General features: G+C 42.4%; 1 protein-coding gene across 1 annotated transcript in view; it reads right to left on the bottom strand.

Moving 5' to 3' along the window:
- LOC126355905 (cholinesterase-like) overlaps positions 1–27680 on the bottom strand; it is a 90948-nt gene that overhangs the window by 39013 nt on the left and 24255 nt on the right. Inside the window, exons 3-5 of the mRNA XM_050006417.1 lie at positions 24393–24669; positions 10529–10714; positions 6289–6488 (exon numbers count right to left, since the gene is read on the bottom strand). Of these exons, the coding sequence (XP_049862374.1) occupies positions 6289–6488; positions 10529–10714; positions 24393–24669 (663 nt within the window). The remainder of the gene's footprint in view (positions 1–6288; positions 6489–10528; positions 10715–24392; positions 24670–27680) is intronic.

The raw sequence follows: 27680 nt of genomic DNA on the forward strand, positions 1-27680 counted from the left end.
TTATTTATGAGTTATAATCAATTATGCAAAGATGAGATCTTCTGTAAAGCGCTATTAAAATTAAAATACGAGGGTGAGTCAAATGGAAACCTTCAATTTGTAATAATAAATCGAAATTTCGCTCCGTTATCCTGTAAGTTGGTAAGCGTGCTACAAACAGCGTGCAGAATGGCCTGTAGGTGTCAGCATGTGCAGATGCACACATACTGTCGCATTATCAGTATGATGGCCACCCCACTTGCGACTTGCACCAGGGAAGAACAGCGTTTTTCTATTCAGTTTTTGCGTAGTGAAGGTGTGAAACCTATTGAAGTTCATCGAAGAATGAAGGCTCAGTACGGTGATGCATATTTGACACAGCATCAAGTCCACGAATGGAGTTCGAAGTTCGCAAATGATGTGACTTCAGGACTTCAGGGGAAGATGGTTCTCGTCCAGGTCAGGCACAACGAGTTGTGACTCCACAGAGCATTGCAGCAGTTGAAGCCATAATGATTTCCATATGTTTGTACCACTCAAAGACGCAATGGGATGAAGAGGAACGCCACGCGGTGCATGAGTGGTTGTGTGGACTACCAAACGATTTTTTTTCTGAAGGGATTTATGCACTTTGTAAGCGGTAGAGGACCTGCACTGAGCGTGAGGGAGATTATGTTGAAAAGTGATACAGCCTTGTACCACTGCTGCACAATAAATAATATTTTTAAAAAATATTTAACGTTTTCATTTGACTCACCCTCGTAGAACCACTCACAATGACCTGGTAGAAATAAACATCAAAGGTGTGCGTAATTTGCAACTATTCATAGAACCAAGGGAAGTGACAGTGACACTGAATTTGGTGATTCAGAAAATCAAAGGGGTGAAACTCCATTGAGTATGGCTGAAGTACAAACTCGAAATGCAGAGATGCTAGAGAGGATTCAATTGGTTTTTGCTAAAATTCAAATTGCCAATGAATATTTAAAATGCGCTAAAAATAAAGTTCAAAATAAAATTGAATCCAGTAATAGGGAAAAAAATAATATGATTATTACAGTATCTCTGTTATAGTGTCTCTGCATGCATGCATCTCTGAAGGAACAGGCACTGCTGATGATCTACAGCTGTATTCGATGTACTAAATGTATTCTCAATTTGCTAATACGATTAGACAGCAGCTGCACCATTGACTTGAAACACACGCAAGTTTCTGCCAGACCGGGACTCGAATCAAGATTTCATCCTGCTCGCTAGCGGTCACCTTAACCTTCCGCAATCTGGGTATGCCATCAGAACCAACCCAGTTCCTAGTGTTTAACCACATGTATGAATACCTGAAGGAAATTGTAATATGAAGACCAGATATTGTGCAAACACCGACATCGTGACTATCAATATTGTATCCATGGTTCGACAGGCCAAAATGACTATAAAATATTAGTCTGTTCCTGTGCGGGAAACAATCACGAAATATTCTAGTGTATTGATTGTGGACTCCGCGAAACATGAAAGTTGGATCGGTCCTCGAGGAGCACCCATATTGCTGAAGTTGTCAAGGTGACTCCTCGTGATAAGCAAAAATTCGTGTTCGAGTCTCAGTCCGGAATAAAATTCAATGCGTGTCTAGTAAATGGTACAGCTGATGAATAATCATACTGACAAACTGCTAATACATTTCATATACTGAATACGATTGTAAATCATCAACAGTATCTGTTTTTCCAGATATGCATGCATCCCTCAAGGATATTTGCATCGTACTACACAGATACTGCGAAGTGCAGATACTGCAAAAACTGCATTTCATGCCAAAGCAGAAGCAAACCGACGAGAAAAACATTTTCCCTCCCTGTGCGGCCGTCACATAACGTGCGAGGAGTATGGGACGAGACCACAGGACATTTGGAAGTTGCGATCGGTTTCGGAGGCGTGCTCGGAGTGGTTAAGGCTGCCGCTCTCCATAAAAGGGCAGGCCTGGTTCGCGTCGCCGTCCGGCGCAAATTTTCACGTGTTTGAAGTACATGGCGTAGCTGATGTGTGATCGTATTCGCAAACTGCAAGTATGTTCCATGAATTAAAAAATAATTTAAAGCATGAAATGGAATCCACTAATAAAGAAGGAGGAAATGAATTCAAAATTGGATGGCCTGAATTATAGAGTTCATTCCAAGCATCAAGATTTAAAAATCAAACTATGGCCACAGTTATCCTTATTGGAGACTATTTTCAAAACCGAGATCGATGAATTTCGTAATGAATACAAAAAGGAGAATGAACTCTTAGAAAAGAGGTTAACACAAAGATTATAAAAGAAGTCCGATATCTTTTCTAAAGAGGTTGTAAATGTATAAACTAAAGTGAATATCTACAGACGTCAAAATTGTAGAAGATGATTGTGTTATCTGAACAATTCGACAAAAAAGATATCTGATGAAGTAAAAACGGTAGAAGTCCAAGTAGTGGACCCAAACATAAGCATTGCAAACACACAAAGCAGAGTAACACCTGTTGTTTCTTGTAACTACCGTGCAACATGTTGCTTCTGTTGATGTCAATTTCATTGCTTATAGGCCATTTCTGTATTTTGATCGCGACAAGCAAACACAACGATTAGGAGTCTAAAATAATTTGGAAAACGTGTTGCCGAATGGGTAGTTTCAGCGCGAGAAAAAACTTTCATTGGCAGACATTTGTCATTGAATGCTTTGCGTTGATCAGCTGATGCCATGCTACGTTGTCAAACACTTTCTAAGTTCAGATATTCTTTCTGAGTGAGTTCTGGTCCCAGATGTATTTTGGCAGTTCTGGGGTGGTAAAAAGTATGCCCCTGGTCAGGAATCAGAAAGTGGGTTTTTCGTCTGTCGCATTTGACAGAAAAGATGAAAGCGGAAGTAAAATTATTGAAGTTAGAAGTTAAATTGGGTTTATATTGAGGGAAAATCATTTCCGCACTTACGTAAAATGTGGAGGGATTCGTTGAAGATCTGGAACGAGTGCAGAGGGTGTCAGCTAATGAGGAACAATAGCCCAATAATAATAGGCCCTCCGATGGAACTCTAAACAACAGAAATGTTCAGGGAGGAAACATGAATCTTGGGAGACTATAAGTTGTAAATACGAACTCTGATTATCGTGACAGAGGCAGAGGAGGAGCTCGATAGCCGACACGTTTTTAAAATTTTGACGAAGAAGAACATGTAGAGAATGTACCGTTCACACAAAACGTAGAGCAGAATGCGATCCGATCTGAAACTTCGTTTATTGAGAGTAGTAGTTTGTGCGAAGGAAACGTCCATAAGGAAACTGGCGCTCACCAGGCGGAGTAAATAATACAGCCAGTAACTGACACAAAGGCCAAAGTAGTTAATTAATACCCGCAAGCCGACAATAGAGATTATCACAGTCTTGAACATGGCTGTTAGTAGCAACTGTAAGTTTCCGATTAATAAAGTACGCAGCCAATCAGTGTCGTAATTCACTCACTTTTGAACATGACCCATGTTTCGATAATTGGAGGCATGTATTCTTTAGATAAACAATGAACGCTTCTATTTACAACATCAAAAGATATCTAGCTACCAATGCGAAAATCAAACGTTACGGTAATTGCTTGAATTACATTGTGTGAAATATATTACATCCATCACGAGCAAAGGTGATCCAGTCACATACAGATAATGTCAATTAAATATCCATTAAAACTTCGATATTGAAACACGTATGGTTATTGAAGAGACAAACGTCAATGTAAGCTGTTAGCAAGTAGCTGCAACGCTTACATAGACTAGTACAGCGCGCGCATCATGATGTGACCTGACACCGTAATGAAGACTGAGATATGTAATATTTACATTTTCATACAGCGACAAGCCGTCGTAACACTAAAATGTTGCTACCAGTATGATGTAGTATAGCAGAATGAAGTAAAGTTAGATAAAGTTAAATGGGGTACATAAGTTCTACATCATCCCGAATTGGACTTCCGCATTTTTTCAAAAGTATAAAGACGAGAAAAACACTGTATCAACATAAGACATACGTAGGATGTTTCTCTACTGGAAAATGTAGAGAAAATTCGTAAGCTTTGAAAAGGACGTTACGGGAAGAAAATATCAGAGCACTTGACAAAAACGCATCCGACGAGCAAGTGATGCCTATAAGCAAGGTACCGCGGTAAGATATTAAACAGTCGCGAGCAATTGCTTGAAATCGTTAAAGATCTTATGTTTATTAATTGCAACTATTCGTTTAAAAGAACGCAATCTTCCCTCATCGTGTGTGTAAAATTCTCTAATTCCTCCGATATATTCGAGTTCTACCCTTTCCCTACTTTATACAAAATTTCTATTTCTTTTATTCGTTTCGGAATGTGATCTGATGTCATGAAGTGTTTTCCAAAATTAGAATTATGGCTATTGCTACCCGTTTTACACAAAAGGTATTCTTTATATCTAACGTTAAAAGCCCTCCTAGTTTTTCCGATATAAAACATTGGACATGCATCACATCTTATAGACACCTGAACTGCGTAAGGGGCCGTCCGTGGTTGTAATGTTACAGATGGAGTTTTCCTTTAAGCTGCTGGCTGTGGAGAGTGCTACTTTGCAACAATATTTCCTAATCAGCAAACTTCTAATCCTGTATGACCTATTACCTAAAAAAGATATCGAGATATATCTTTCATTTTCACTTTTCCCGTTTTTACAATCGCCTAAATCAGTAATTCCTTGTCTTGTTTTCTTCTCGATTTTTTTCTACCGTAGATGGAGCATATTAATTATAAGTTGCAGTTTTAATTAAATTCACCTCTTTCTCTATCTTGCACGATTTATGTCTGAGTCAAAAAAGGCCATCTTATGGGACCGGGGGTGCGTTGAATAAAATGGTATAATTTTATCCGCACTAGCTGTCTTACGATAAATACCGAAATTTCTTCTCTCATCTGTAATCGCGAGTTGAGATCTTCGCGATTTCCATTTCGCACAGATTTCCAACATGTCCCCAATGATGTATATCAGTGTCTGTTTGCAGCCAGGGTGTCGATTTATTTATCACTTCGGAAGAGAAATAGTGTGAAGCTGCCTAGATGAACGGCCTACCTGGCACGTAAATTTCATGCAGATTTAGATGTAGATGTGAAAAGCAAAATTTGTCTCGATCCTTGAGGGATGGAAACAACCTCGCTGCGTGATCGGAAGAGAATTAAGTGAAAGCTCGAGGGCTAGGATCACTATAATAATTTATTTTGTTAGTTAGAAAGTGTATCGATTCAGCCATTAAGAAGTTATATTTTAAATAATTCCTTTGAAAATAGCTTGATTTTAACTATTATTTTAATTTGTAGGTATGACTAGTCCTTCTGGTAACTGACCCATTTCGAGAGTAATTTGTAACTATGCATGTTACTATCATTTTATGAAATTACTTCCACAATTAATTATGTACAAAAACGCCATAATCCTTAAAATTTATTCCTAATACTAAAAACTGTTGTTATTTTGTATTTGGATGTTCCTCATTCTCAATACCAGTGGCTAAACTGATGTAAGCACACGTATAGCTAATGCTCCGCACCATCATACAAATTTTTATGTATATAATTACCGACATTTATTACATTTTATCACTCGCGATCTAATTTTTCACCTTTACTTCGATACACAGAAAAATTATTGTGAACGTACTTTCATCTTTCGAAAGGAAATTGTACTGTAGTCCCTTGTCGTAAGTAGGAGATCAATGCTTGTAGGGAATTTGTGTCCACCGTTCACCAATTATACCGTTTGCTCATTATTTCCTAGTTGATGCAATAATGGAGGTCACTCTGTTCTTCTTCCACGCCACATATGCGTATTACTGTGAGTATCACATGCAAGTATGTCTTAAATCAGACGAAGTTAGATGTCAGTCTGCTATTATCGTGTCCGTTTGCTATTATCGTGGAGAATGTTGTGATAAATCTTCTCTATACTCCTTAGAGGAATGCGCAAGTGTAGTTGGATATAGTATTTGCTTTTTATTTGCGGTTCATTACCTTCCAGAGTGCACATTAGAAAAAAAAAGAGGAAAGGATTAGGCTGCAACATTCTGTCGACTATGAAGTCGTTTAGAGCGGCAGCAAAAGGCCTGGATGGAGGAAGGCTAATGCTATGGTCCTTTCAAAATAGACACCAACCCTGCAAATTGCCTTTTACAATTCATTCTTTAGTTTTGCCATAAGAAGGCTAGACCATTGTAAGCTGCGAACGTGAACGAGAAATCTTTCAATTCAGAAATCATCTGGTACACGGGCAGCACAGGACTCACCTCATCTGTCATTAAGAGCGACTCATCCACCAGCAGGTCAGTGGCGTTGACAGAGCGTAAGAACTGCACCAGCTGCTGTGAGTTTTCAGCTTCGTAGCCGAGAACGGAGCCCAGCCTGAAGGCGTGATAACGGGGCTCCCGTACCACGGACATGCCGGCTACGAAGGTGCCGCTCTGGTCCACCAACCGCGAGAACAGACCTGCAGCAGGTACAGGCTTTAACAACATACACTGAACACAGATAAAAAAAAGTGTGCAACCAGCAAACATTCTGGTATGTAAATTACGTTACTAAACGACTTTCTCAATGTCTACACTCGTATTTACGCACTCGTTCAAGAATCATAGTTTTCCTTACACCATTTCTTGCAAGCGAACCATTCCCAATGTGACTAATAGTGTCGTATGGTCTCTTGCTGCGATTGCTAGCGTCGCCGCGCCTCAATATGCCTGAAAAACTTCCCAACTTTTTTTATAGTGTTGTGATCGAAAGCGAAACAAGAGAACTGAAGAGATTAACTTTAGCCCATGGCATGCTCCAGGTGTGATTATGTACCAACAATGAAACCTTTGTGTTTTATGTTGTACCGTCAGTATGACCACACTTTGCACTATTCACGTGCACTAGTGCAGGTCGCACGGAAATAAAATCGCAAAGGCTGAAATTAAAGTGCAGATGTGCTATAGCGTTTCACAAATTGTTTCAAAGTTCTTGCAGGCGAATGGCATTTCAAGACTTGGGTACTCTGCTTGGAAAACTGATTACACGTATATTGGCAAAATAAAGTTATATCAAATGGAGTTGCTATAGCAATTAAAATCAGCTTTAACGCCTATTTATGTGGAAGTTAATTATTTATATTTCACGCTTGAAAATAAAACATTAGACTGTTTGTTCCTAAAAATGAAAATAAGGGTGAGAGCTACTTTGTGCCTTGAAGTTTAGTTGCTTTTTATTACATTTCTCTTACAATGCAACAGTTTCATGCCATGATTTCCAGATGTGCAAAATAATGGAGTAACAGCACTTCTAGCATGAAAGCGAATGGGAATTCTTCAACATTTATGGAACCCCTGACTGTCCGTTCACAAAGGAACAACTTTCATATGTTTCTATACCAAAGATTTAATTAAAAATTCAGCGTTTTCAGTTTTTATACATTAAATTCATTTGTTTGTTGGATGTCACTGTAGATGTAGACGTAATGTTAGCAAGGTACTGCAGAAAATGTTCTCACGAAAACTTGTTCTGAATTAATGAGCGAACATACAGAGAGGAGGTACTCGACATACAGAAATGATGCACACGTACCTGTCGAATGGAGAAACAGTTTGAAGAGATATGTAGAGGTAAACAAACAATTGGGATTTGAGGGAAATAAACCACAATCTTCATGGAGTTACGTTCCGTCTATGCAGCTAAATGAAAGAGAACTTGTTTTTTCCCTACGCGCTTCGCTTCTTTTATCTATGAAGCCTGTGAGACATGTTTCTTTTTATATGTATAATAAATATGTTATGCAGTAGCTACAATGTGTTACTATGTTACATTTTGTCGTGGTTTTATATTATATTTCAGATTAGAAAGAAGATTTGCAGCTAAAATTTCGTGATATTAATTTATTTTTTGGTATTAATTACGACTTCCAATGTTTTTAGTCCTCATGTGTGGTCCTGAAGATGTGTTCATTCGGTCCCCATTCCCCATCTGACCAATTTCCTATGTCTATTCGCCCACGTTTATTATGACACACCACTCGCATTTTCATTTTGTGATCAAAATGTGTGCATGTGTGTATTTACAAAGCGTGGTGTTGTCAAGTGTCACCGTGTGTTTATCTTTCGTCTTTCGTTCGCGTTGTGTGTATGTTTTGACATTTTTAATTTATTTTGTGTGTGTGTGTGCGTGTGTGTGAGTGTGTGTGTGTCTGAATGAGAGAGAGAGAGAGAGAGAGGATGGATAGAGAGGGATAGAGAGCGATACAGAGAGATAGAAAAAACGGGGAAGGAGGAAGATTGATTATTTACTCTGGTTATGTTTCAAATACCTGTTTGTTATTGGAAGTGATGGTAAGGAAGTTATTGCTTATATTGATTTGGTCATTAATTAATTTCTTTTTCATTGCTTCATCTCTTCGTACATGAAAGTTTTCTTGTAATGACAGAAGTCTCTTGTTATGATTGTTCACTCTAATGATTTTCATCTATTTTTCCATGTTGGATAGTTCACGCCTATATTTTATAAGGTATTCGGCAAAGGTAGAATGGCTACTTTCATACTTCTAGCTTCTTATAAGTTCTTTATACCTAGTTTTGAAATGCCTGCCTGTCATCCACATACACACTTATTCACATTCTTGTCTTTCTAATTGGTATGCCTGCACCTTGGTATTTATCTGGGTTGCCTGTTGTTGTTTGTAAATGTGAATAAAGTGTGATTCTTGTTCTGTAAGCAATGAGTGATCTCTATTTCTTTAATATATTGGTATTGAGAATGTTGATTTGTGTTGGTATACTAAAGTGTACCATTTTGTTCTCTTATTCATGTCATGTGTGTTATTGTTTTGTGTTTCTGTGTGTGCTGTAGTGTCAGTGGTGTTCTTTGGTGTTTGTGTTCTCTGCTTGTTTTCATTTTTCTTTAACTATTCATTCGATTTTTGTTTAAGTGTTTGTACTAAATGGGTGTTGGAACCATTGTTTGTGACTATGAGTTGTATTACTTGTAAGTTTTTCCATAGTTTTCTTTGCTGCATGGGATCTTATTTAATTTGTGTAACACGTATCGTAGGGCTGCTAATTTTTTATTTTTCAGGTGGTTGGATGAAGCAAATATAATCGTATCAGTGGCTGTTGGCTTTCTCAAGATGTCAAACGTGTGCTTTTTGCTGTCTTCCTTTACTGTTGTGTCCAAAAAATGTATTTGCTTTTGTGTTTCTTTATGCATGGTGAATTGAATATTTTATGTGTATTGTTTATGTTTGTATGAAGTTTAGCTATTTTCTCTGCTACTCTACCATACAGATAATATCATCCTCATATCTTTATCTGGAAATCAATTTTGTATCCTTTCTTTGTGATGAGTGTGTTGAAGATTGTGTTTTCTGTGTAGTTGAAAATAAAATTAGTTGTACAGCAATGTGATTGTAAGTCCAAGAGAGAGTGTATCAGACACACATATCAAATAAGTTAACTTACATCTCAGTTGACTACAGTGCCTAGCAGTGAGGTGATGTGCTGAAATACCTGTACAGTGTTCCGGTACTTAAATGAGATGGCTTTCAGCCAATAGTATTTCCATTAAAATCGTCGTTTATTTGTGCTTCCACATTAGCAAAAGCTGGCTTTCACAAACTCCAAAAAAATGACATTAAAATGTAAGAACTTTATCTCTTATTATTGTCCATTTCCATTACACATTTCCAGAGAGCTTCTCCCTGGATGTTACATCAAGCTAAAAACGTGTTGTAGGCGTCTGAATAATAGTTAACAAGATCGAACAGTGAACTCCACCGACTAAATTGACACCAAACGAAGGTAACATAGGACTAGTTCTTCTTTCCAAAACATGCCGTAAGTCATAAAAATATCAAGATTACTTCCTGTTTTTAGGTTATCAGATTTAGTTTATATAACATTGTATGAAAATATGTATTTGTGTGAAGATTTTTAGTAACAACAGTTACTAAATTTACTAATATAAAAATTAGAAACTTCCTGTGATGTTGCATTTTGTCGATTACATATTGACAGCAAAATAAAAATGTAGATAGAAGCATATATCTGCCTTTGAACCTGAATGTTAAAAATAGTTAAAATTAATATACATTTGTTTTAGAGCTCTTGTTCTTAATTATGTGTGAACTAAGTTTGAGAATACATCGATATATAAACGGAGTATTATATTCACAGAAAATCTGTGCCAGACAACTCGAAAGATAGTAAATGTTCTCATGCATGGATTAAGTAATTTACAAATGATAATGTGTTCAATTGTGAAAAAAAATAGATGGTGCTGCAGCTTGGCGTAATTGAGCAAAAGATACGATAGGACTGAATTCATTATAGATACAACTATGAACATTCACCGTGGAATATATCTGTTAATAGTTATGCAGATTGCCTTTGAAATAATTAACAGTTAATTTCGTTTTTTCCCATCTCTCTCACTTGCATTTGACCTTCCCTTGTGTAAATTTTTGCTATCAGCTGCTCGAACTGATCTCTGGAAGTAATCTCTAACCTGCAGATCCAGGTGACATGAGATGCAGTGAAACAGAGACCCCTCCAGCGCTCTGACCGAAGAGCGTCACCAGCTGTGGATCCCCACCAAAGCTAGCGATGTTTCTCTGCACCCAGGAGAGCCCCAGCTGCTGGTCCTTGAGGCCCGCATTTCCAGGAACAACCTCGTCACCTGTGCTCAGGAAGCCTGCAACAGGATTGAAAACGAACTGTCATTCAATTACATTATCTTGCTCGTCCTACAATATCAATCCCTTAACATTCCTGTACACTGTTTCAACACGACCTTCCTTAGTTAACTAAAAATGGATTTCTTTCCACTGAAAGCTTTTAGCGGTTTGAAACTCACATTGTAAGTTTTGACTTTCATTCATCTGTAATAAGTTTTCTGGGCATCAGAAAGTGAAATGAAACATCTAGTTCTGTTAGAAAACCAGTAACTTCTTTCTTCTACGTACTAAGTCTGTATGTAGATAATCTGGCTTGGTAGTGATGTTTTCATTTATTCCATTTGGATTTTCCAAAATGCTTAAATAAAATGGACATATTTCTCTCATTTATTTGACTCCTCATTTTTATACCTGTTGTGCACTTGCATCTGAAAATGTCGTTTCATCAATGTCATAATAGTGTCCAACAATAAACGTCTTTGTCGGAAGATTTACCTGCTTAATTATGACAGTGTCATATTCAATTGTTGATTATTTCCCATTCAATTATATGGGAAATAAAACGGAATTGTTGTAGTTCCATTTATGAGATTCTAAACTGCATTTAATTCTCTGTTTTATCCTCAGGCAAAATACCGTTTACTTCCACGTTCGTACTCGTAACATTCAGACGTATCGAAAAATTTACCTCTTATTCTTCTACATTTCATATACATCGTCATCAAATTTGCTTATCCGTTTTGTCGTCTTTATTGGAAGTTGCTAATAACGCATTATACTCCATGGGTTTTGAGATGAGTGTGGCTTCATAACCATGATGTTTACGTACTCCTATTTTATATGTTCACGGGCCTTAAGTCAGCAATTACCTTCAAGGTTTTTAATGCAAGGAGTAAGGGTCCTTCGGTCATCAAAAATATTTTCGTTAGGAAGAGCCTTTTTAACCTGTTTAGTTTCACACAAACGTAATCCCTCCACTTTTCAGCGTAATAGCCGTTCGCTTCTACGTACGTTGCAAAAGTTTCGTCAAATTCTCTACGCAGAAAGTTTTCGCCTCGGATTCGAAGCAGCTGACAAGTGTACTCCTCAGTATCTCGACATTCTCAAACTGTTGTCCATCAAGACGTTGTTTCAAATAGCAAAAATGCCACTATCGCTTGCTACAAAGCCAGGAAAATAGGGCGGGTGATTCAAAATGTCCTAATTGGACATGCTGATTCGTACCCTTTCTGACTCGTGGTGCAGGTTACGGTATCTTTCTTTGAGTACCGTACTCTCCGTGACCTCTTTCCCGCACAGGTGAATTTGGATGGCACTACTCTGTTCGGTAAGAATTCCACAGTACACGTAATTGGTAAGCCACGTTCCGTGAATGAACCGAAATCACAATTTTATAAGCCTGTATAATGGATCAGCGACCTCGCACTCCATCATGCACATTTATACATCCAGTTAGTAAATCCCCATACAATAATCATCCTTCATTCGTTAATGTAGGCCTTCAAACTAGGCACAATTCTCTATAAAGTTGAGTTGCAGTAGATCCTTCAGGGCACCAAAATTCAAAATAACGGCACCCAACGCTGGAACTGGAGGGAGCAACTGATTTCGAAGCGATGTTTTCTTTCTCCCACAGTGAATCAACTTCTGAATCAGAAGAATGATTTATGTCCGTTCGTAAAAAAAATTAACCGACTGCGCTGCACCCGTTTGTTTGATCTGAGCAGACAAATTTAAATATGACCAAAAGGCCTTTGCTATTATACTGTGCTTCATAACCCAAGTTGTGAGTAAATTCTATACGGTAAAGCTGAAATGTGTGTTTCATTCTCTTAATGCACAGGGACATATTTTTTCTCCTTTTCCGATATTTATATGTAGCATATTCTGTGTTTCCGTAAAAATAATGCCAATTTCGAGTAGAAATCGCAGCATAATGAGTTATACACTGAAGCGCCAAATAAACTGGTATAGACATGCGTATTCAACTACGGAGATATACACACATCAGAGAACTCCTGAAGAGAGACGTTGACTGTGGATATTGTATCACAGACACAGTCTTCTAGACTATTCAGAGATGTGGCTCAACTCACTCACAGATGTAAACAACCATGCATGAGCAGCACTTGTTACACAGAGGGGGCCCGACAGCCGATCAGTTCTAGTCATTCCATCAGGAAGGAGGTACATGTAGTTCAACCATGCCTAGAAGGTCAGTATAACGGTTCGATCGCGTCCACTTTGTAACTTTGTGCCAGAAACGCCTCTCAAAAGTGGACGTGTCCAGACGTCTCGAAGTGAACCAAAACGACGTTGTTCGGACATGGTGGAGATGCAGAGAGACAGGAACTGTCGATGACATGCCTTGCTCAGGCTGCCCAAGGGCTATTACCGCAGTAGAACTGCTACCTACGGATTATCGCTCGGAGGAACCCTGACAGCAACCATACCATGTTGAATAATGCTTTTCGTACAGCCACAGGACGTCGTGTTACGGCTCCGACTGTGTACAATGCATGATGCGCAAGTTCACTCCTGGCGTCCATGGCGAGGTCCATCTTTGCAACCACGACACCATGCAACGCGGTACAGATGGGATCAACAATATGGCGAATGGACCACTCAGAATTGGCATCACGTTATCTTCACAGGCGAATCTCACACATTCCTTGAGCCAGACAATCGTGGCAGACGTGTTTGGAGGCAGTCCGGTCATGTTGAAAATCTCAGACAAACTTTACAACGAGTGCAGCAAGGCGGACGTTCCCTGCTGTTTTGGGAAGGCATTATGTGGGGCCGAGGTACACCGTTGGTGGTGATGAAAGGCGCCCTAACGGCTGTACGATAGCTGAAGGCACATTCGTGTACCCTGGATGCCTGCACGACACAAAGTTTTACACCGCGCCTGGTCCTGTCAACACCAACATTGGATAGTTGATGAGGGGAACATGTTGCCTGGTCGGACGAGTCTAGTTTCACATTTTATCGAGCGGATGGATGTGTACGGGTATGGAGACAACCCCACGAATCCACGGACCCTGCTTGTCAGCAGCGCACTGTTCAAGTTGGTGGAGGCTTTGTAAGGTTGTGGGGCATGTGCGGGTGGAGTAATACGGGAATCCTGATACGTCTGGATGCGGCTTGACAGGTGACACGCATGTAAGCATTCTGTCTGATCACAAGAATCTTTTCATGTCCATTGTATTTTCCGACAGACTTGGGCAATTCCAGCAGGACAATGCGACACCCCAAACGTCCACAATTGCTACAGAGTGGCTCCAGAAACATACAGAGTTCAAATACTTCCGATGGCCACCAAACTTCCAAGACATGAACATTTTTGAGCATGTCTGAGATGCCTTGCAGCGTGCTGTTTAGAAGATATCTCGACCCCCTCGTACTGTTACGGATTTGTGGACAGTCGTGCAAGATTCATGGTGTCAGTTCCCTCCAGCACTACTCCAGACATTAGTCGAGTCTCCGCGCGGGATTAGCCGAGCGGTCTTAGGCGCTACAGTCATGGAGTGTGCGGTTGGTGCCGGCGGAGGTTCGAGTACTCCCTAGGGCGTGGGTGTGTGTGTTTGTCCTTAGGATAATTTAGGTTAAGTAGTGTGTAAGCTTAGGGACTGATGACCTTAGCAGCTAAGTCCCATAAGATTTCACACACATTTGAACATTTTTTGAATTGGTCTAGTCCATGCCACCTCATGTTGCGGCATTTCTGCGTGCTCGCGGGGCCCTACAGGATATTAGGCAGTTGTACAAGTTTCTTTGGCTCTTCAGTGTGCTTCTACTCTCTCATGGATAACTAGCATTCAACGGAATTGTTGCTACTTACAATAGAAAGTTAAAAATAAAAGTACTTATAATACCAGTGTACAACTATATCTAAAGACATGCATGATGATTTTATACAATTATATCTAGAAATGCGCAGAATACCTGTAAACAACTATGATGGCGTACTCAAAAGTAATGGCTCGGAATTTTTTATTTGGAAACTTTTAAGGGCTTTTCAATAAAACAATCGTTTTGAAAACTTAACATCTTTATTCTTCATGTTTACATGTTTGCAGCCTTCTGCCGCTTCTCCTCTCCGAACTGTAGCGTGTAACACGGCAGTATGCGACGTAACTCTGCAGGTACGTGAGCAGCAGCGTGCTGTAATCGAGTTTCGAATACGGAGACTTCGTCCACACATGGAGCGCCCTATCCACCAGCAGGACGACTCCAGAACGAACACGAGTGCTGCTACGGCTGCAACTGTCATCAATTATCCTTCATAGAGCACCGGTGCAAGCAGAGCTGAGGCTGCAGCTTCCTCAATAAGGTCAAACATTTTACAGTGATAGTATCAATAAACTGTTCTTTCGTTGGGAGAAATGCGTTCGTCCCCAGGAAGTTATGTTGGGAAATTAATAAGTAGACATGAAGACTGGAGATACAGAATATGAACAACGTTTGTTTTATTTAAAAAGCTTTAAAACCTTTCACATAAACTCGGAAGCATTATTCTTCGGTACGAAGTCTAATGTGTAGTGTACGATCAAGTAACTAGACTCAGGATCTGCTGTTTACAGTGATTTAACTGTTACAACACACAAGTAAAAAAAAAAAATACATTACAGAGCCTGGTATCTCTCCCCTTCTCTTTGTTTCGCGGAAAAAAACCTTTGAAAATATATCGATAGTCGCAGTGGTTTTATTTTAGTCAATATTATTGTGATGTGTAATCGAAAGCAACATATAACCTCATTGTGTTTAGCTGCGCGACGGCCTGCTTCGGGACTCGGCAGAGGACATTCATGCACACTGCCGTGCTAACTTAAGGACGGCCTCCACCAGCTCGCTCTCGCAAGGGACCCCTTCACTAAGAGGACACTGGTTCAACCTTGAATAAGGCTACTTTGAAAGGCTGTGTTAACAATTATGCCAGGAAAAAAATTAGTTTGCAAATGACTCTCCACGTGCATCAGGAGAGCGACACAAAATGTGTGTCCGATAGGTGCAGAGATCAACCTTCTATGGGATGTATGTATTACACTTCACAAAGTAGACATCGTCGACGTTCAAGAAATGTTCAAAACAAACCATTAATTTTCACCATGAGCACAGAATGAAAAATGGCGCGTCTTGGTGATCACAAAGATTCCCATCATCCAGATCGAACTCCCTGGGTGTTACAAACCGTGCAGGACGTTCAGCTAGGTATTCACTCTTAAAGAATGCTTAATGAATCAGATTGGTGTAACTTGTGGAATGTGATGGAATGCAGTCGAATGCGAAACAACCTGTCGTGGAATCTATCCTGAAACTGGCGATCCTTTAGGGTGAAGCTGCAGACGCTGCGATAATATGTTTTATAGGCACGGAAAAAAAACATCCAGAAGCTGAATTTGCCCACTTGTTCCAGGCGATACGAACAGTAATGTCGCACACATTTCAGGAGGGTTAATTTGCTCTAAAGAAGCATGATTCTTATACAGTGACCACGAATCAAGCAAAATCGTGCTATTTTGGCCAGCTGTTGACCAAAAGCAGTGCTCAATCCACACCTATAGTTCTCTTACGCCCATTCTTCCACACTTGCTTGCTCTGATATAAATATTTCCCTATGATCTTCCACCATCTCGCACAAGAGAAACAGTCGTAGGGGGCAGAGCACCTCCAATTCCTTGCAGCACAACAAATAACTTTCCAGATAAATTTACTACCCAGTTTAACAGTCGCCATAATTGAATATGTATACGTTAAGATATCGGTTTAGTTGATCTTGATTCATCTCTCTCGGTACCTATAATTTCCCGGGTACTTTTCATATACATTTCCTCTCCAAATCCCGGTTGGTTAGAATTGAAAACAAACTCGTTACTGAACGATAGCATAAGTTTTTTTTATCTCATCTATGAAATTTCGTTACCTTACGTCTTCCAGATCTGTAACAATGTTCAGAGTTACGCAACCATCCACTGCTTCCCTGGAAATCACTGTAACCTATGTCGCTCGCAATTTGATGTGCATAACGTAGAAGGTCACTATCGCGCTCATCCTGTAAATTGTGTCGAGCGTCTGTGAAACTCGCAAACACTAGTTTCTGTAACAAGTGTGCTTTTTCCTCCCTTGAATATCAGTTTTTTTTTTCTGTGGAATATCTTCCATGTAGGTTAATGTATTCAGTACCCGCTCCTTGGACAATGATTGTCCTTTACTACGTTTCACTGGACACGGGATTTGTGTCTCCCTGTCCGCTAAGGATGATGAACGACCTCAATGTGTATCCGTCTCAACACCAGTTTCAGTTGTTAAGCGAATATTGTCATCATTTACTCCTCATGTACGGTGTCTGCAATGTCTAGAGTATCCTACACCACACATTCGACTAATACATCTGGCCGAAAGGGTAAAATGTCAAATTCGGAAAGTGTTGTAGACATAATGCGATGTTTAATTTTTTTATCGTTGCCATTGCTCTGTTCTGAATCAACACCATTAGCACAGTAGTACTGTTGAGAGTTACACGTGGACTAAGCAGATAAATTACGCTTTATAGTTTCATGCTGCGCTCGCCATTGGATACCTCCAGCCCCATCCCCCCAGGGGCTCAGCATTCATTTGCTGGGTACGGGCTTGGCGACCCCGGGGTTCCTGAGCTGGGGCTGGTAAGCGCCGCCAGTCCCCTGTCGCCGTAAGCTCTGGGCATACTTCAACGACCACCGTGCGGCGCGGCGGTGGAATGTTGTGTGTCTCAGGGAGTGGGGATCTTGGCTTGGCCGCCCGGATCGCGAGGATGGAATAAACCTCTATAAACATCCCCTCAATCTCAAGGTGTGCTGCGCGACGATGAGATGCATGGCTGTTGAGGTGGAACAGTCATTAGCGGGCAACCTCTGGGGAACCTGCCGCACCTCAGTTGTATAAGGCTTACCTAGGCACGCGGGGCTCTGTCTAGGTGGACTTCTATGTCCCTAGCTGCTCGTGGGAACGAGATGGATCCTTCGAAATCCTCTTTTCCTCCTCCCAGCGGAAAGGGTGGGCCGCTGGAGGGTTCTAACACCCAGTCTCTGAAGAGGGCTCGTGCAGTCAGTCCCCCTGACTGCAGCACATCTTTGACAAGTGAAGTCTTTAGTAACAGGATTCATTCTGGTACTCAGAATGTGTTTCTCATTGTGAAACGGAAGGAGGGTAGTTTCGAGAAGGTTTCGCCCTTCTATATACAAAAGGGATTGGAGGGCATCTGTGGCTCCTTGAAATCGGCGAAGCGCTTACGTAATGGGACCTTGCTAGTGGAAACTTCCACTTCCCAGCAAGCAACTAACCTCCAATCTGCTAAATGTCTTGGAGAGTATGCCATAGACACTGAATTGCACAGCAACTTGAACTACAGCAAAGGTGTTGTGACATGCCGGGATCTAGTTGACGTTCCCAAGGACGAACTGCAACGTGAGTGGGCTCCAGAAGGTATCGTTGATGTCCAACACATCATGAAGAGGGTTGATGGCAATCTTGTCAAATCTGACTCCTTTATTCTGACCTTCAGTAGCACAAAATTTCCTGAACATGTTAAAGCTGGCTTCCTTCGCCTTAGTGTGAGGCCTTATTTCCCGCCCCCAATGCGTTGTTTTAAATGCCAGCGGTTTGGGCATACCACCTTAGGATGTAAGGGCGAAGCGACTTGTGGCAACTGTGGTAAGGCTGCTCATGAAGGAGTTGGTTGCTCGTCTCCGGCTAAATGTATTAATTGCTCTGGGAACCACTATGTTTGGAGTAGGGACTGCCGAATATTTTTAGAGGAACACAAAGTCCAGGAAATCAAATCAACCAAGCGAAACCCCTATGGTGAGGCCAAGAAGATCTATAAGTCGATGCAACCTCCCACATTTGCTACATCTTTCGCATCCCTGGTTCAGAAGCCTACTCCAAAAGTCGATGCCTCAACGCAGACCGAGGTGGTGAGTGTTGGCACTAACACCTGCAGCTGTCAGTGCACTTGCAACACAGCCAGTGTTTCAGAGCCGGTAGCCCCTACTCGAACGGCAGACAAGGGTATAGTGGCGAACTTGGGCCAGCCCCTGTCGCCTCCAACAGCTGAGGCTGTTCCCAAGCCCAGTGCGCCAATTACCACTCCCACATCAGCTCCCCCAAAGCCCACCAAACCACAGAAAGCTCCTGTACCGCAGCAACACCGGGTCAAATCCCGTGGTAAACCGTCTGACCATGCGGCTGTTGTTTTACGTGAGGCTTCATTTGACTCTTCCCCAGAGTTGATGGAATACGACGTATGTGTGGGGCAATCTGCTCACCTCACACCTGCCCCTCCACCTGCTGCGGTCTCCCCGCCCCGTCGGAGAGACAGGATGAAGGTTCTACCCCAACATAGATGGCTCCCATACTTCAGTGGAACATGCAAGGGTTCAGGACGCATGTGGAGGAACTTCGTCTACTCTCTCAGGGTAGACCACTGTGTCTCTGTCTCCAGGAGACTTATTTCCATCCCTCATACTCCCCTGAGCTGCAAGGCTATACCCTCCACAAAAAGGACGACCTGCGTGGAGAGAGAGCTAGAGGAGGAGTAGGTATTTTCGTCAGGACGGACTACCACTCCTCGCCTCTCTCGCTTATGACGACTTTACAGGCTGTCGCTGTGTCTGTGCAAGTACGTCATCCATTGACTGTCTGTTCACTTTACTTGCCCCCACAAGACGCACTTGATGAAGTGGCCCTCACCGATCTTCTTATACAGCTCCCCCAACCATTCATTATTTGTGGTGATTTTAATGCGCACAATATGCTTTGGGGCTCTGCAATTACCTGCCCCAGGTGTAGAGCATATTAAACGCTTCTCCTGTCATCCTGTGCCTACTTGCTCGATGGAGGACACAGTACTCATTTCTGCACAGCGACTGGGTCGTTCTCTGCCATTGATCTCTCGCTTTGCTCTCCAGCTCTTGCCGCCAGTGCTCACTGGGAAGTGGTCGCTGACTTGCATGACAGTGATCATTTCCCCATCTGGATTCACCTGCCAGATGGCGTGGGCCCTGAAAGGAGACCACCACGATGGGTGATCAGTGGAGCTGACTGGACACTTTATAGCCAGTTGGCCCAATTCGAACACTGTGCGACTGTTGAGGTGTGGGTGGATCATATTACCGAAACGGTCCACCACGCCGCTGCAGCATCCATTCCACAGTCCATGGGCCCTCGGAAGAGGCCACCTGTGCCTTGGTGGAGTGCCGACTGCCGCTCTGCAATCAGGACCAGGCGTGCGGCTCTGCGTCGGTTCAAGTCTCGGCCGACTGCTGAGAATCTTGCAGTATTTCGGGTGGCGAGGGCAAGGTGTAGCCGCATTATTCGTGAGAGCAAGAAGAGGTCATGGCGACAGTTCCTGAACACCATTAATCGTTCCACCAAAATTTCCATTTTGTGGGAGACCATGAGGAGAATTTCTGGCAGAGGAGGGAGGTGCCCCATGGCTGCTGTAATGAATAACGGCACTCTCCACACGGATCCGCGAAACATTGCCCAGACTATGGCAGCGTATTTTGCCACAGTTACTGCAACAACCAGTCAGGATCCGGGTTTCCAGCGCCATAGGGCCGTTGCTGAGAGATGTAGTCTGGACTTCCAGTCCACCTCTCATGAAGTTTACAACTGCCCATTTTCTATGTGGGAGCTGGATTCTGCATTGTCTGGAGCTCGTGACACATCCCCTGGTCACGACAGGGTCGATTACAGTATGCTATGGCACCTCACAATGCGCAACAAAGAAATCCTCCTCGCACTTTTTAATGGAATTTGGGCGTCGGGTCACTTTCCTGATGCGTGGCGTGAGGCAGTTTTAATCCCTTTTTTAAAATCTGGGAAAGACCGCACAAGCCAGAGTAGCTACCGTAGTGTTGCCCTCACTAGTTGCATAGGGAAGACCTTGGAGCGGATGGTCAACCGCCGCCTTGTCTGGATGTTAGAATCCTGGCAACTCCTTAGTCGCTTTCAGTGTGTGTTCAGGAGGTTTCGTTCCACCTTCGATAACCTGGCCCTACTGGAGGCGGCTATACAACAAGCTTTCCTACCCCGTCATCACCTTCTAGGTGTATTTTTTGACATTGAGAAGGCCTACGATACCACTTGGAGGCGTCTCATCCTGGAGCAACTTCACGAATGGGGTTTTCGGGGTTGTCTTCCTCTTTTTATTCAGTCTTTCCTCTCGCCACGATATTTTCGATACCGAATTAGTGACGTCCTGTCTGATCGCTTTGAGCAGGAGAACGGTGTCCCTCAGCGTAGCGTTTTAAGTGTCACTCTCTTTGCCATCGCTATTAATAGCATTACGTCCATAGTGAAAAGTTCTGTCCAGTGTTCTTTGTTTGTGGATGATTTCTCTTTGTTTTGCTCTTCTTCAAGCCTTGCAACGACAACTCGGCAGTTGCAACTTACGATTAGACGTTTGGATGACTGGGCGCGGAAGAGTGGTTTTAAGTTTTCCACCGAGAGGTCTGTATGTGTTCTTTTTAACCGTTCTCGTTCGCTTTTAACCTTTCCTGAGTTGCGGATGAGGGACACTATTCTTACTTTTAAGGACACGGTGAGGTTTCTGGGGATCATTTTTGACTCGAAGCTCACGTGGTTACCTCATCTTAAAGACCTAAAACGGCGGTCGCTTAAGGCTTTAAGTATTTTGAAATGTCTTAGCCACAGTACATGGGGAGCTGACAGGACTTGTCTGCTCCAGTTTTACAGGGCGTTTGTGCGATCTCGGCTCGATTATGGGTGCACGGTGTATGGGTCTGCGAGGCCTTCTTGCTTAAAGATGTTGGACCTTGTGCACCATGAAGGGCTTCGGTTGGCCACTGGGGCATTCCGAACTAGCCCCATACCAAGCCTCTGTGCAGAGGCTGGTGAACCGCCACTTCCTATGCGGCGACGGCTACTTACAGTGCGCCAGGCGTATAAAACTTTGTCCACACCATACACCCCTGCATACCCTGCCATTGCTCAGCCTCCTCTGGCACAGTTATTTCATAAGCAGCAACGTGCGACGCAGCCCTATGGGATTCGCGCACAGGGTTGCCTCGCTGCGATGTCTATGGCTGGTCTTCGTGTTTTGCGTCGCGGTTGGAGCCGATCCCCACCTTGGCTCCTCCGGAGACCCAAACTTATTTTAGATTTGACTAGTTTTAAGAAAGATCGCACACCAGATTTTACATTCCAATGTCTGTTTTTTAACATTTTAGATGTGCATCACGGTTTCACTGTCGTGTACACTGATGGTTCCAAACAGGAGAATTTCCTTGGCTGTTCGGTAGTGTTCCCTGATCAAGTTACCCGGATTCGCCTCCCTGCTGAATATACCGTTTTCGCAGCAGAGCTCAACGCGATCCTGAAGGCACTGGAGCAGATGAATCGTGTTCGGGGCGATCGATTTCTTCTCTGCTCCGTATCTCTTAGTGCCCTACAATCACTGCAGAACCTGTACCTGACTGAGGCGCTGGTCCAGCTGATACATGACCAACTATACTTGCTCCAACGGCGGGGTACAGAAGTATCCTTCTGCTGGGTGCCTGGTCATGTTGGCATCTGGGGCAATGAACAGGCCGATCGGGCTGCCAAGGAGGCCTGCAGAGAACAGGATGTGGTCCAGTGTCCTATTCCCTTGCAGTCAGTCATCGCTGCACTCCACAGGAAGTGCATGGAGTTGTGGGAGGACGAATGGCTGGCGGTGACGGCCAATAAACTGCGGTTGATAAAGTCAACCACTCAGCCGTGGCGTTCCTCCTGCCGGTTGCTGAGGCGGGAGGAGGTGGCCCTCACACGTCTTCGGATCGGACACTGTCCTCTCACACATAGCTTTTTATTACGGCGGGAGGATCCACCGTTTTGTGATGCTTGTGGTGTGCACATCTCTGTCCGGCACATTTTAACAGACTGCATTTTATACCGTGATGCACGGGTAGAAGCACAAGTTGCTGGGGATCTGCCTTCTGTTTTAGCTAATGATGAGACGTGTGTGTCTAGGGTTTTTCAGTTTTGTGATGTGTCTGGACTCTGGCCTAAAATTTTACGCTGGAGGTTTTAGTGTATTGCAGAGTGGCTGACTCCTCACCTTTTTTCCTTGCGGTCAGCCAGCCACTTCCATCTGCTACATTGTTTTAGCTGCCTCTATCATTTTCTTCCTGTGTTGTCCATGTTTTTCTGCTTACGCTCTGCTTCATGCCACGCTTTGGTGTGGGTGAGCATATGTTTTTCAACGATTGTTACCCATGTTTTCTGTTCCGTTTTATATACTTGTTCTGGGATTTTTCTTGACACCCGTCTCACTAAGTTACTGAACGGGCGCTGAAGACCTTGCTCTCGTGTGCCCAAAACCCCTCTACTACTACTACTACTACTACTCCAGCCCAATCTGTTGTCAGTAGCAGCCAATACTTTGGTTGCATGGCAGACAATTTGTGGGGCTTCGAATGCGGTACACATCATTTAGAGAAACTTATGTTTTACAATTTCCCATTTCTTCCTGTCATTTACTTGGCTTGCAGATCTCAATGTACTTTTTAACTACTGATGAATTTTTTTTCCATAGAACAGGTCTTAACTGAAACTCTCTTCGTGTGCAGTAAGGCCTGGATTTCATAGCGTGGTACACACTATGTGGGCTTCCAAACACCAATTCAAAGTTTTTCAATTTTCAGTCATTAAATTTCACTCCCTTGTTTACTAAATTTAATTATACTGTTAAAATGTTTTCAAAACTAAACAACGTTTCTCAGTTTTCACTTACCATTATTTTTTAATAGTTACCTGCTTTTAATTGCCGTTGTTAAACTTTATGTGCTCAAAAGGAAAAAAGGATTTTTTTTTGCTAAATAAAGTCTTTTCTTTTGTAAGAAAATAAAACGCCTACAGCCGTCCTTATGATCTTATTTATTATGTAGCGACCAGTTTCGGCGCTTCAGTACACCATCTTCAGGCCGTAGTTGATGCTGAAGGGGTAATCACGATCCATATATACACTGCATCAGTATTCGCAGCTCATGGTCTAGTGGCTAGCATTGCTGCCTATGGATCACAGCGTCCAGGGTTCCATTCCGTGTCGGGTTGGGGATTTTCTCTGCCCGGGGACTGAGTGTGTTGTCCTCATCATTTCATCACAATTCGTGAAAGTGGCGAGATTGGTCTGTGTAGAGATTGCGAATTTGCATGGGCGCTGATAACTGCGTAGTTGAGTGCCCCACAAACCAAATATCAAACAAACAAGGTATCAGTGGCCAATATAACGGGTTTACGAAGACTATCTGTAACAGTGGCATCAGCACTCCAACCATCAAGTGCAGTTCACAGCCAACATAACTGGTTTACACAGACTATCTGCAACTATGGTGTCTGGACTCCAACCATCAACTGCAGTTGATTGTTGGAATGTTGACGCCAAAGTTACAGATAGTGTGCGTAAACCAGTTATTTTGGCCCCTGGCGCATTGTATATATGGATCCTGATTACCCCTTCAGTATCAACTGCGGCCTGAAGATGGCGGATTGAAGTGCCACAACTGGTAGCTACACATTAAATAAGACTATAAGTACGGCTGTGATACTTTACCACTTCCACATCATCGATTGCTGCAGTGATCCACACATATTTTGCTAGTTCCTTCATTCGTACAGATATTTCTCATGTTTACTTTTGTTAAACGTACTTACCGAGAGGACCCAATCGGTAGTTGACAGTGACCAGTATGACTCCATACGAGACGAGAAAATCGGGCCCGAACTTTAGGCCAGCGCCGCTGCCGCGTGAGAAGCCTCCGCCGTGCACCCAGAACATGACGGGCAGCCCTCCGCCCTCCTCCGGCACTCCCGGCACGTACACGTTCAGGTAGAGGCAGTCCTCGGAGCCGGTGCCATCCTCCTGCACGCAGTCGCTGGCGTATTCTGTGGCGTTGAACACACCCTCCCACCCCGTTAATGGTCGTGGCGCCTGCTCGGAAACAAATTTCTGGTTACAAAATCACTAGGAAATGTCGATGACAATTATACTGACACTGTTTATAGCGGCTACTTGCGCGAAGCACTGGAATGTTTTTTTAGTGATATCAGTGCTATTTTTATAAATATTTATATACATTTTGCTGATCTTTAGTACAGTGATGCGCACAGAGACAACGACTTCAGTTATTATGATTCGTCGTCTTCATCAGTATCAGCCATGTAACATCCTTAGGTCTTAAATGGTGGACTGAGAAGACTATGTTCCTTAATGAAGAATAACCTCTTCGCATGACCTCTCGCTCACGAACGTTTTTTTAGGGAAGTTATGAAATACCCAATGTAGTATCATCATCAGCTTCTTCGCATCACCAGTTGTATAACGGCAACCTCTATAGACTTCTCCATGAATTACGGTCTTTAAGATACTTACCAATGTCGCTCCTCCATGTTCTCCAACATCGTTCATCCATTTAAACTAGGTTAAAAATGTCAAGAACATCATCAGCTTAATTTCATCTCCGAATACCGTAGATAGAATTATAGCTGACAGGATTCTTGACATTTTTAACTTAACGTATCGCATGTTGTCCCAGCATTCAATGAAGCACGTATGAACGCAACTAAGTTTTACATTAGGTTGCCTTCTTATTCTTTCCTATGTCTTGGAAACCAGCGAAGACTTTCCCTGTTACATTTAGCATCCATTCTTCTCTTTAAATTACTTATTTCGATTTCGTTTTCATTTCAACGTATCTACGTTTCCCAATCTAATCTGTTCCACGGCCCATTTATTTCCTCACCTAGTAATCCCTGCCTCGCTACACAACACTCCGCTGGTTTTTACGTTAAAGTTTCATGTCTTACAAGTGTAACTTAAAACTTATAACGGCACTGATTGTAAGCTTCCCTTCATCTACATTTTGGAAGTTCGTATTTCACAGACGTGCTTAGTTTACTAAAAGCACTGCAGAAAAGTTAGAGTCGTCTTATTTCTATTCCTGTCCGTCAAATATCTATGTTTAACTGACGTAAATATAAAACTCCATCCTCTGATGCTACGAATTTATTGTTTTATTACCTGCATTTCAACATGTTGTTTATGTAAGGGGCTATCTAAAAGCTCCCATTCGAAGGCCGTGTGGTCCAGAATCAGTATGCCAATCAGGCAAAATCTCCCCGAGCACTGAGGCAGTTATCCCACCGACGCAACAGGCTGAAGATCCCCTTTTGGTAAAACACCGTGTCCTGCTGTGTGAAGAAGTTTTTAACTGGCAGCTGCACGTCCTCGACCGAAGGAATCGTCGACCTTTCTCGGCCTCTGAAGGCGTGATGAGCCCATGGCCAGAGATCAGGACCGTAGGGTGGATGCTCAAGTGTCCTCCACTTGAGTTCACGTAACTTCTGCATTACGACATTTGCGGTATGATGGCATGCGTGATCCCCGACGTCCCACCTTAATTGCACGCCTTACTTTCTCCGGAGTAGTTCAGTACCGTTTCCCAGCGACGGAGGCACCAGATTTCTCCTTGAAATTAGTAAATAATGGAACCCGTTGTCAAAGAATAAGCGTTATCTTTCCAGCAGGTAGCTGGCTCTTGCACTTCTTGGACAACGACAACTTTCGACAGACTGTTTGCCAAATGTACATTATTCATTCTACGATGGATGCCTAACGGTGTTTTACCTTCGCCAGCCAAGAAACGGATAACAAAACGTTTTTTTTTTTTTTTGGGACACATTTGGTTATCACTTCGCCATAGTTCACATTTCCGCATCTGCCGCACGCACGTCAGAAAGATACGAAGCCACATTAATCACTTTCTTACATGTCTTTGCTTCTATAACCGCATATATGCTGCATCAACACCCTCAACCGGAAACTTTTAGCATTTTATGGTATGTGATTTAGAAGCCTACCTTGAGAATAGTTTTGTTAGTTTCTCTTCACTATTGAACTTCATTTGCACTAAAGGCAAACAGTACAGCCTCTTCAACCAAACTAAGATGTTTCAAAGATCTACCGTTAACTCGTAGTCCTCCTTTATTTTCTCAGGTCACAGATGTGAGAACAGACATTATGAATGTCTTGAATAATTTTATTGGTCTTATCGTCTAATTTATCTTTCAGCGCTGCATTTCTCACTATCCTGTTGAACACTAATATCAGTCCGACCATTGTCATACCCAGGCCTGTTCTTCTCTTTACTAACAAAACGTGTAAAGTGCCTTGCTTCTCATGGCCTGCGTGTACAGTTTCTTTAACTGGTTGCAAGACGTATCTCTGCTAATATCGTGGAGGAGAGCCACTGATTACTTCGTAGTGAGCATGAATGGAATCAACTAGGGTAGACCTCAATGTCCATTTCTGGGTTTCAGGATGCGCAGTTTATCCAACAGGCAACACGACTGAGCTGCTCACCATCCCACACTGCAGTTGTCCTGTAATCCTCTCGATCAGTTGTATTGATGGACGAAGGTTACAATTATCATTAGTACATGGTTGTGACCGTAGATTTACCAAAAATTAAACAGAAAAGAATGAGTGAAAATGTATTACATTTCATAAAAATAATAAATATTTCTTTTACTGTCTCCTTCCTGCAGATGATACTATTAAATTACTCCAAAGTATCACGAAAACAAAGACGTCTAGTAATGCCATTTTGTCGTTGAATCACTCGTAATGAAGTGCAACAGTCAATTTATAATTCTCATTTATCCGAAACCGTTATGTTAACTGACAGTGTATCGTCAAACTTTCACAGTATAAATACATTTACCTGCATCTGAAACGGGAACTACCACTTCAATGTTTTCGAAACATTTATTAGTTGCAGTCACCTGGATACAGCATCGATATCGGTCTAGATTGTACAGAGGAAAGAAAAGCTCTTTCCTTAATGATATATTTGTCTTGTTCCTGCGCCGCGCGGCCACGCCATGGCATGGATTACGCGGCCCCTCCTGCCGGAGTTTAGAGTCCTCCCTAAGGCATGGGTA

The sequence above is a fragment of the Schistocerca gregaria genome, chromosome 3 (assembly GCF_023897955.1).
Source record: "Schistocerca gregaria isolate iqSchGreg1 chromosome 3, iqSchGreg1.2, whole genome shotgun sequence".
NCBI classification, from domain to species: domain Eukaryota; kingdom Metazoa; phylum Arthropoda; class Insecta; order Orthoptera; family Acrididae; genus Schistocerca; species Schistocerca gregaria.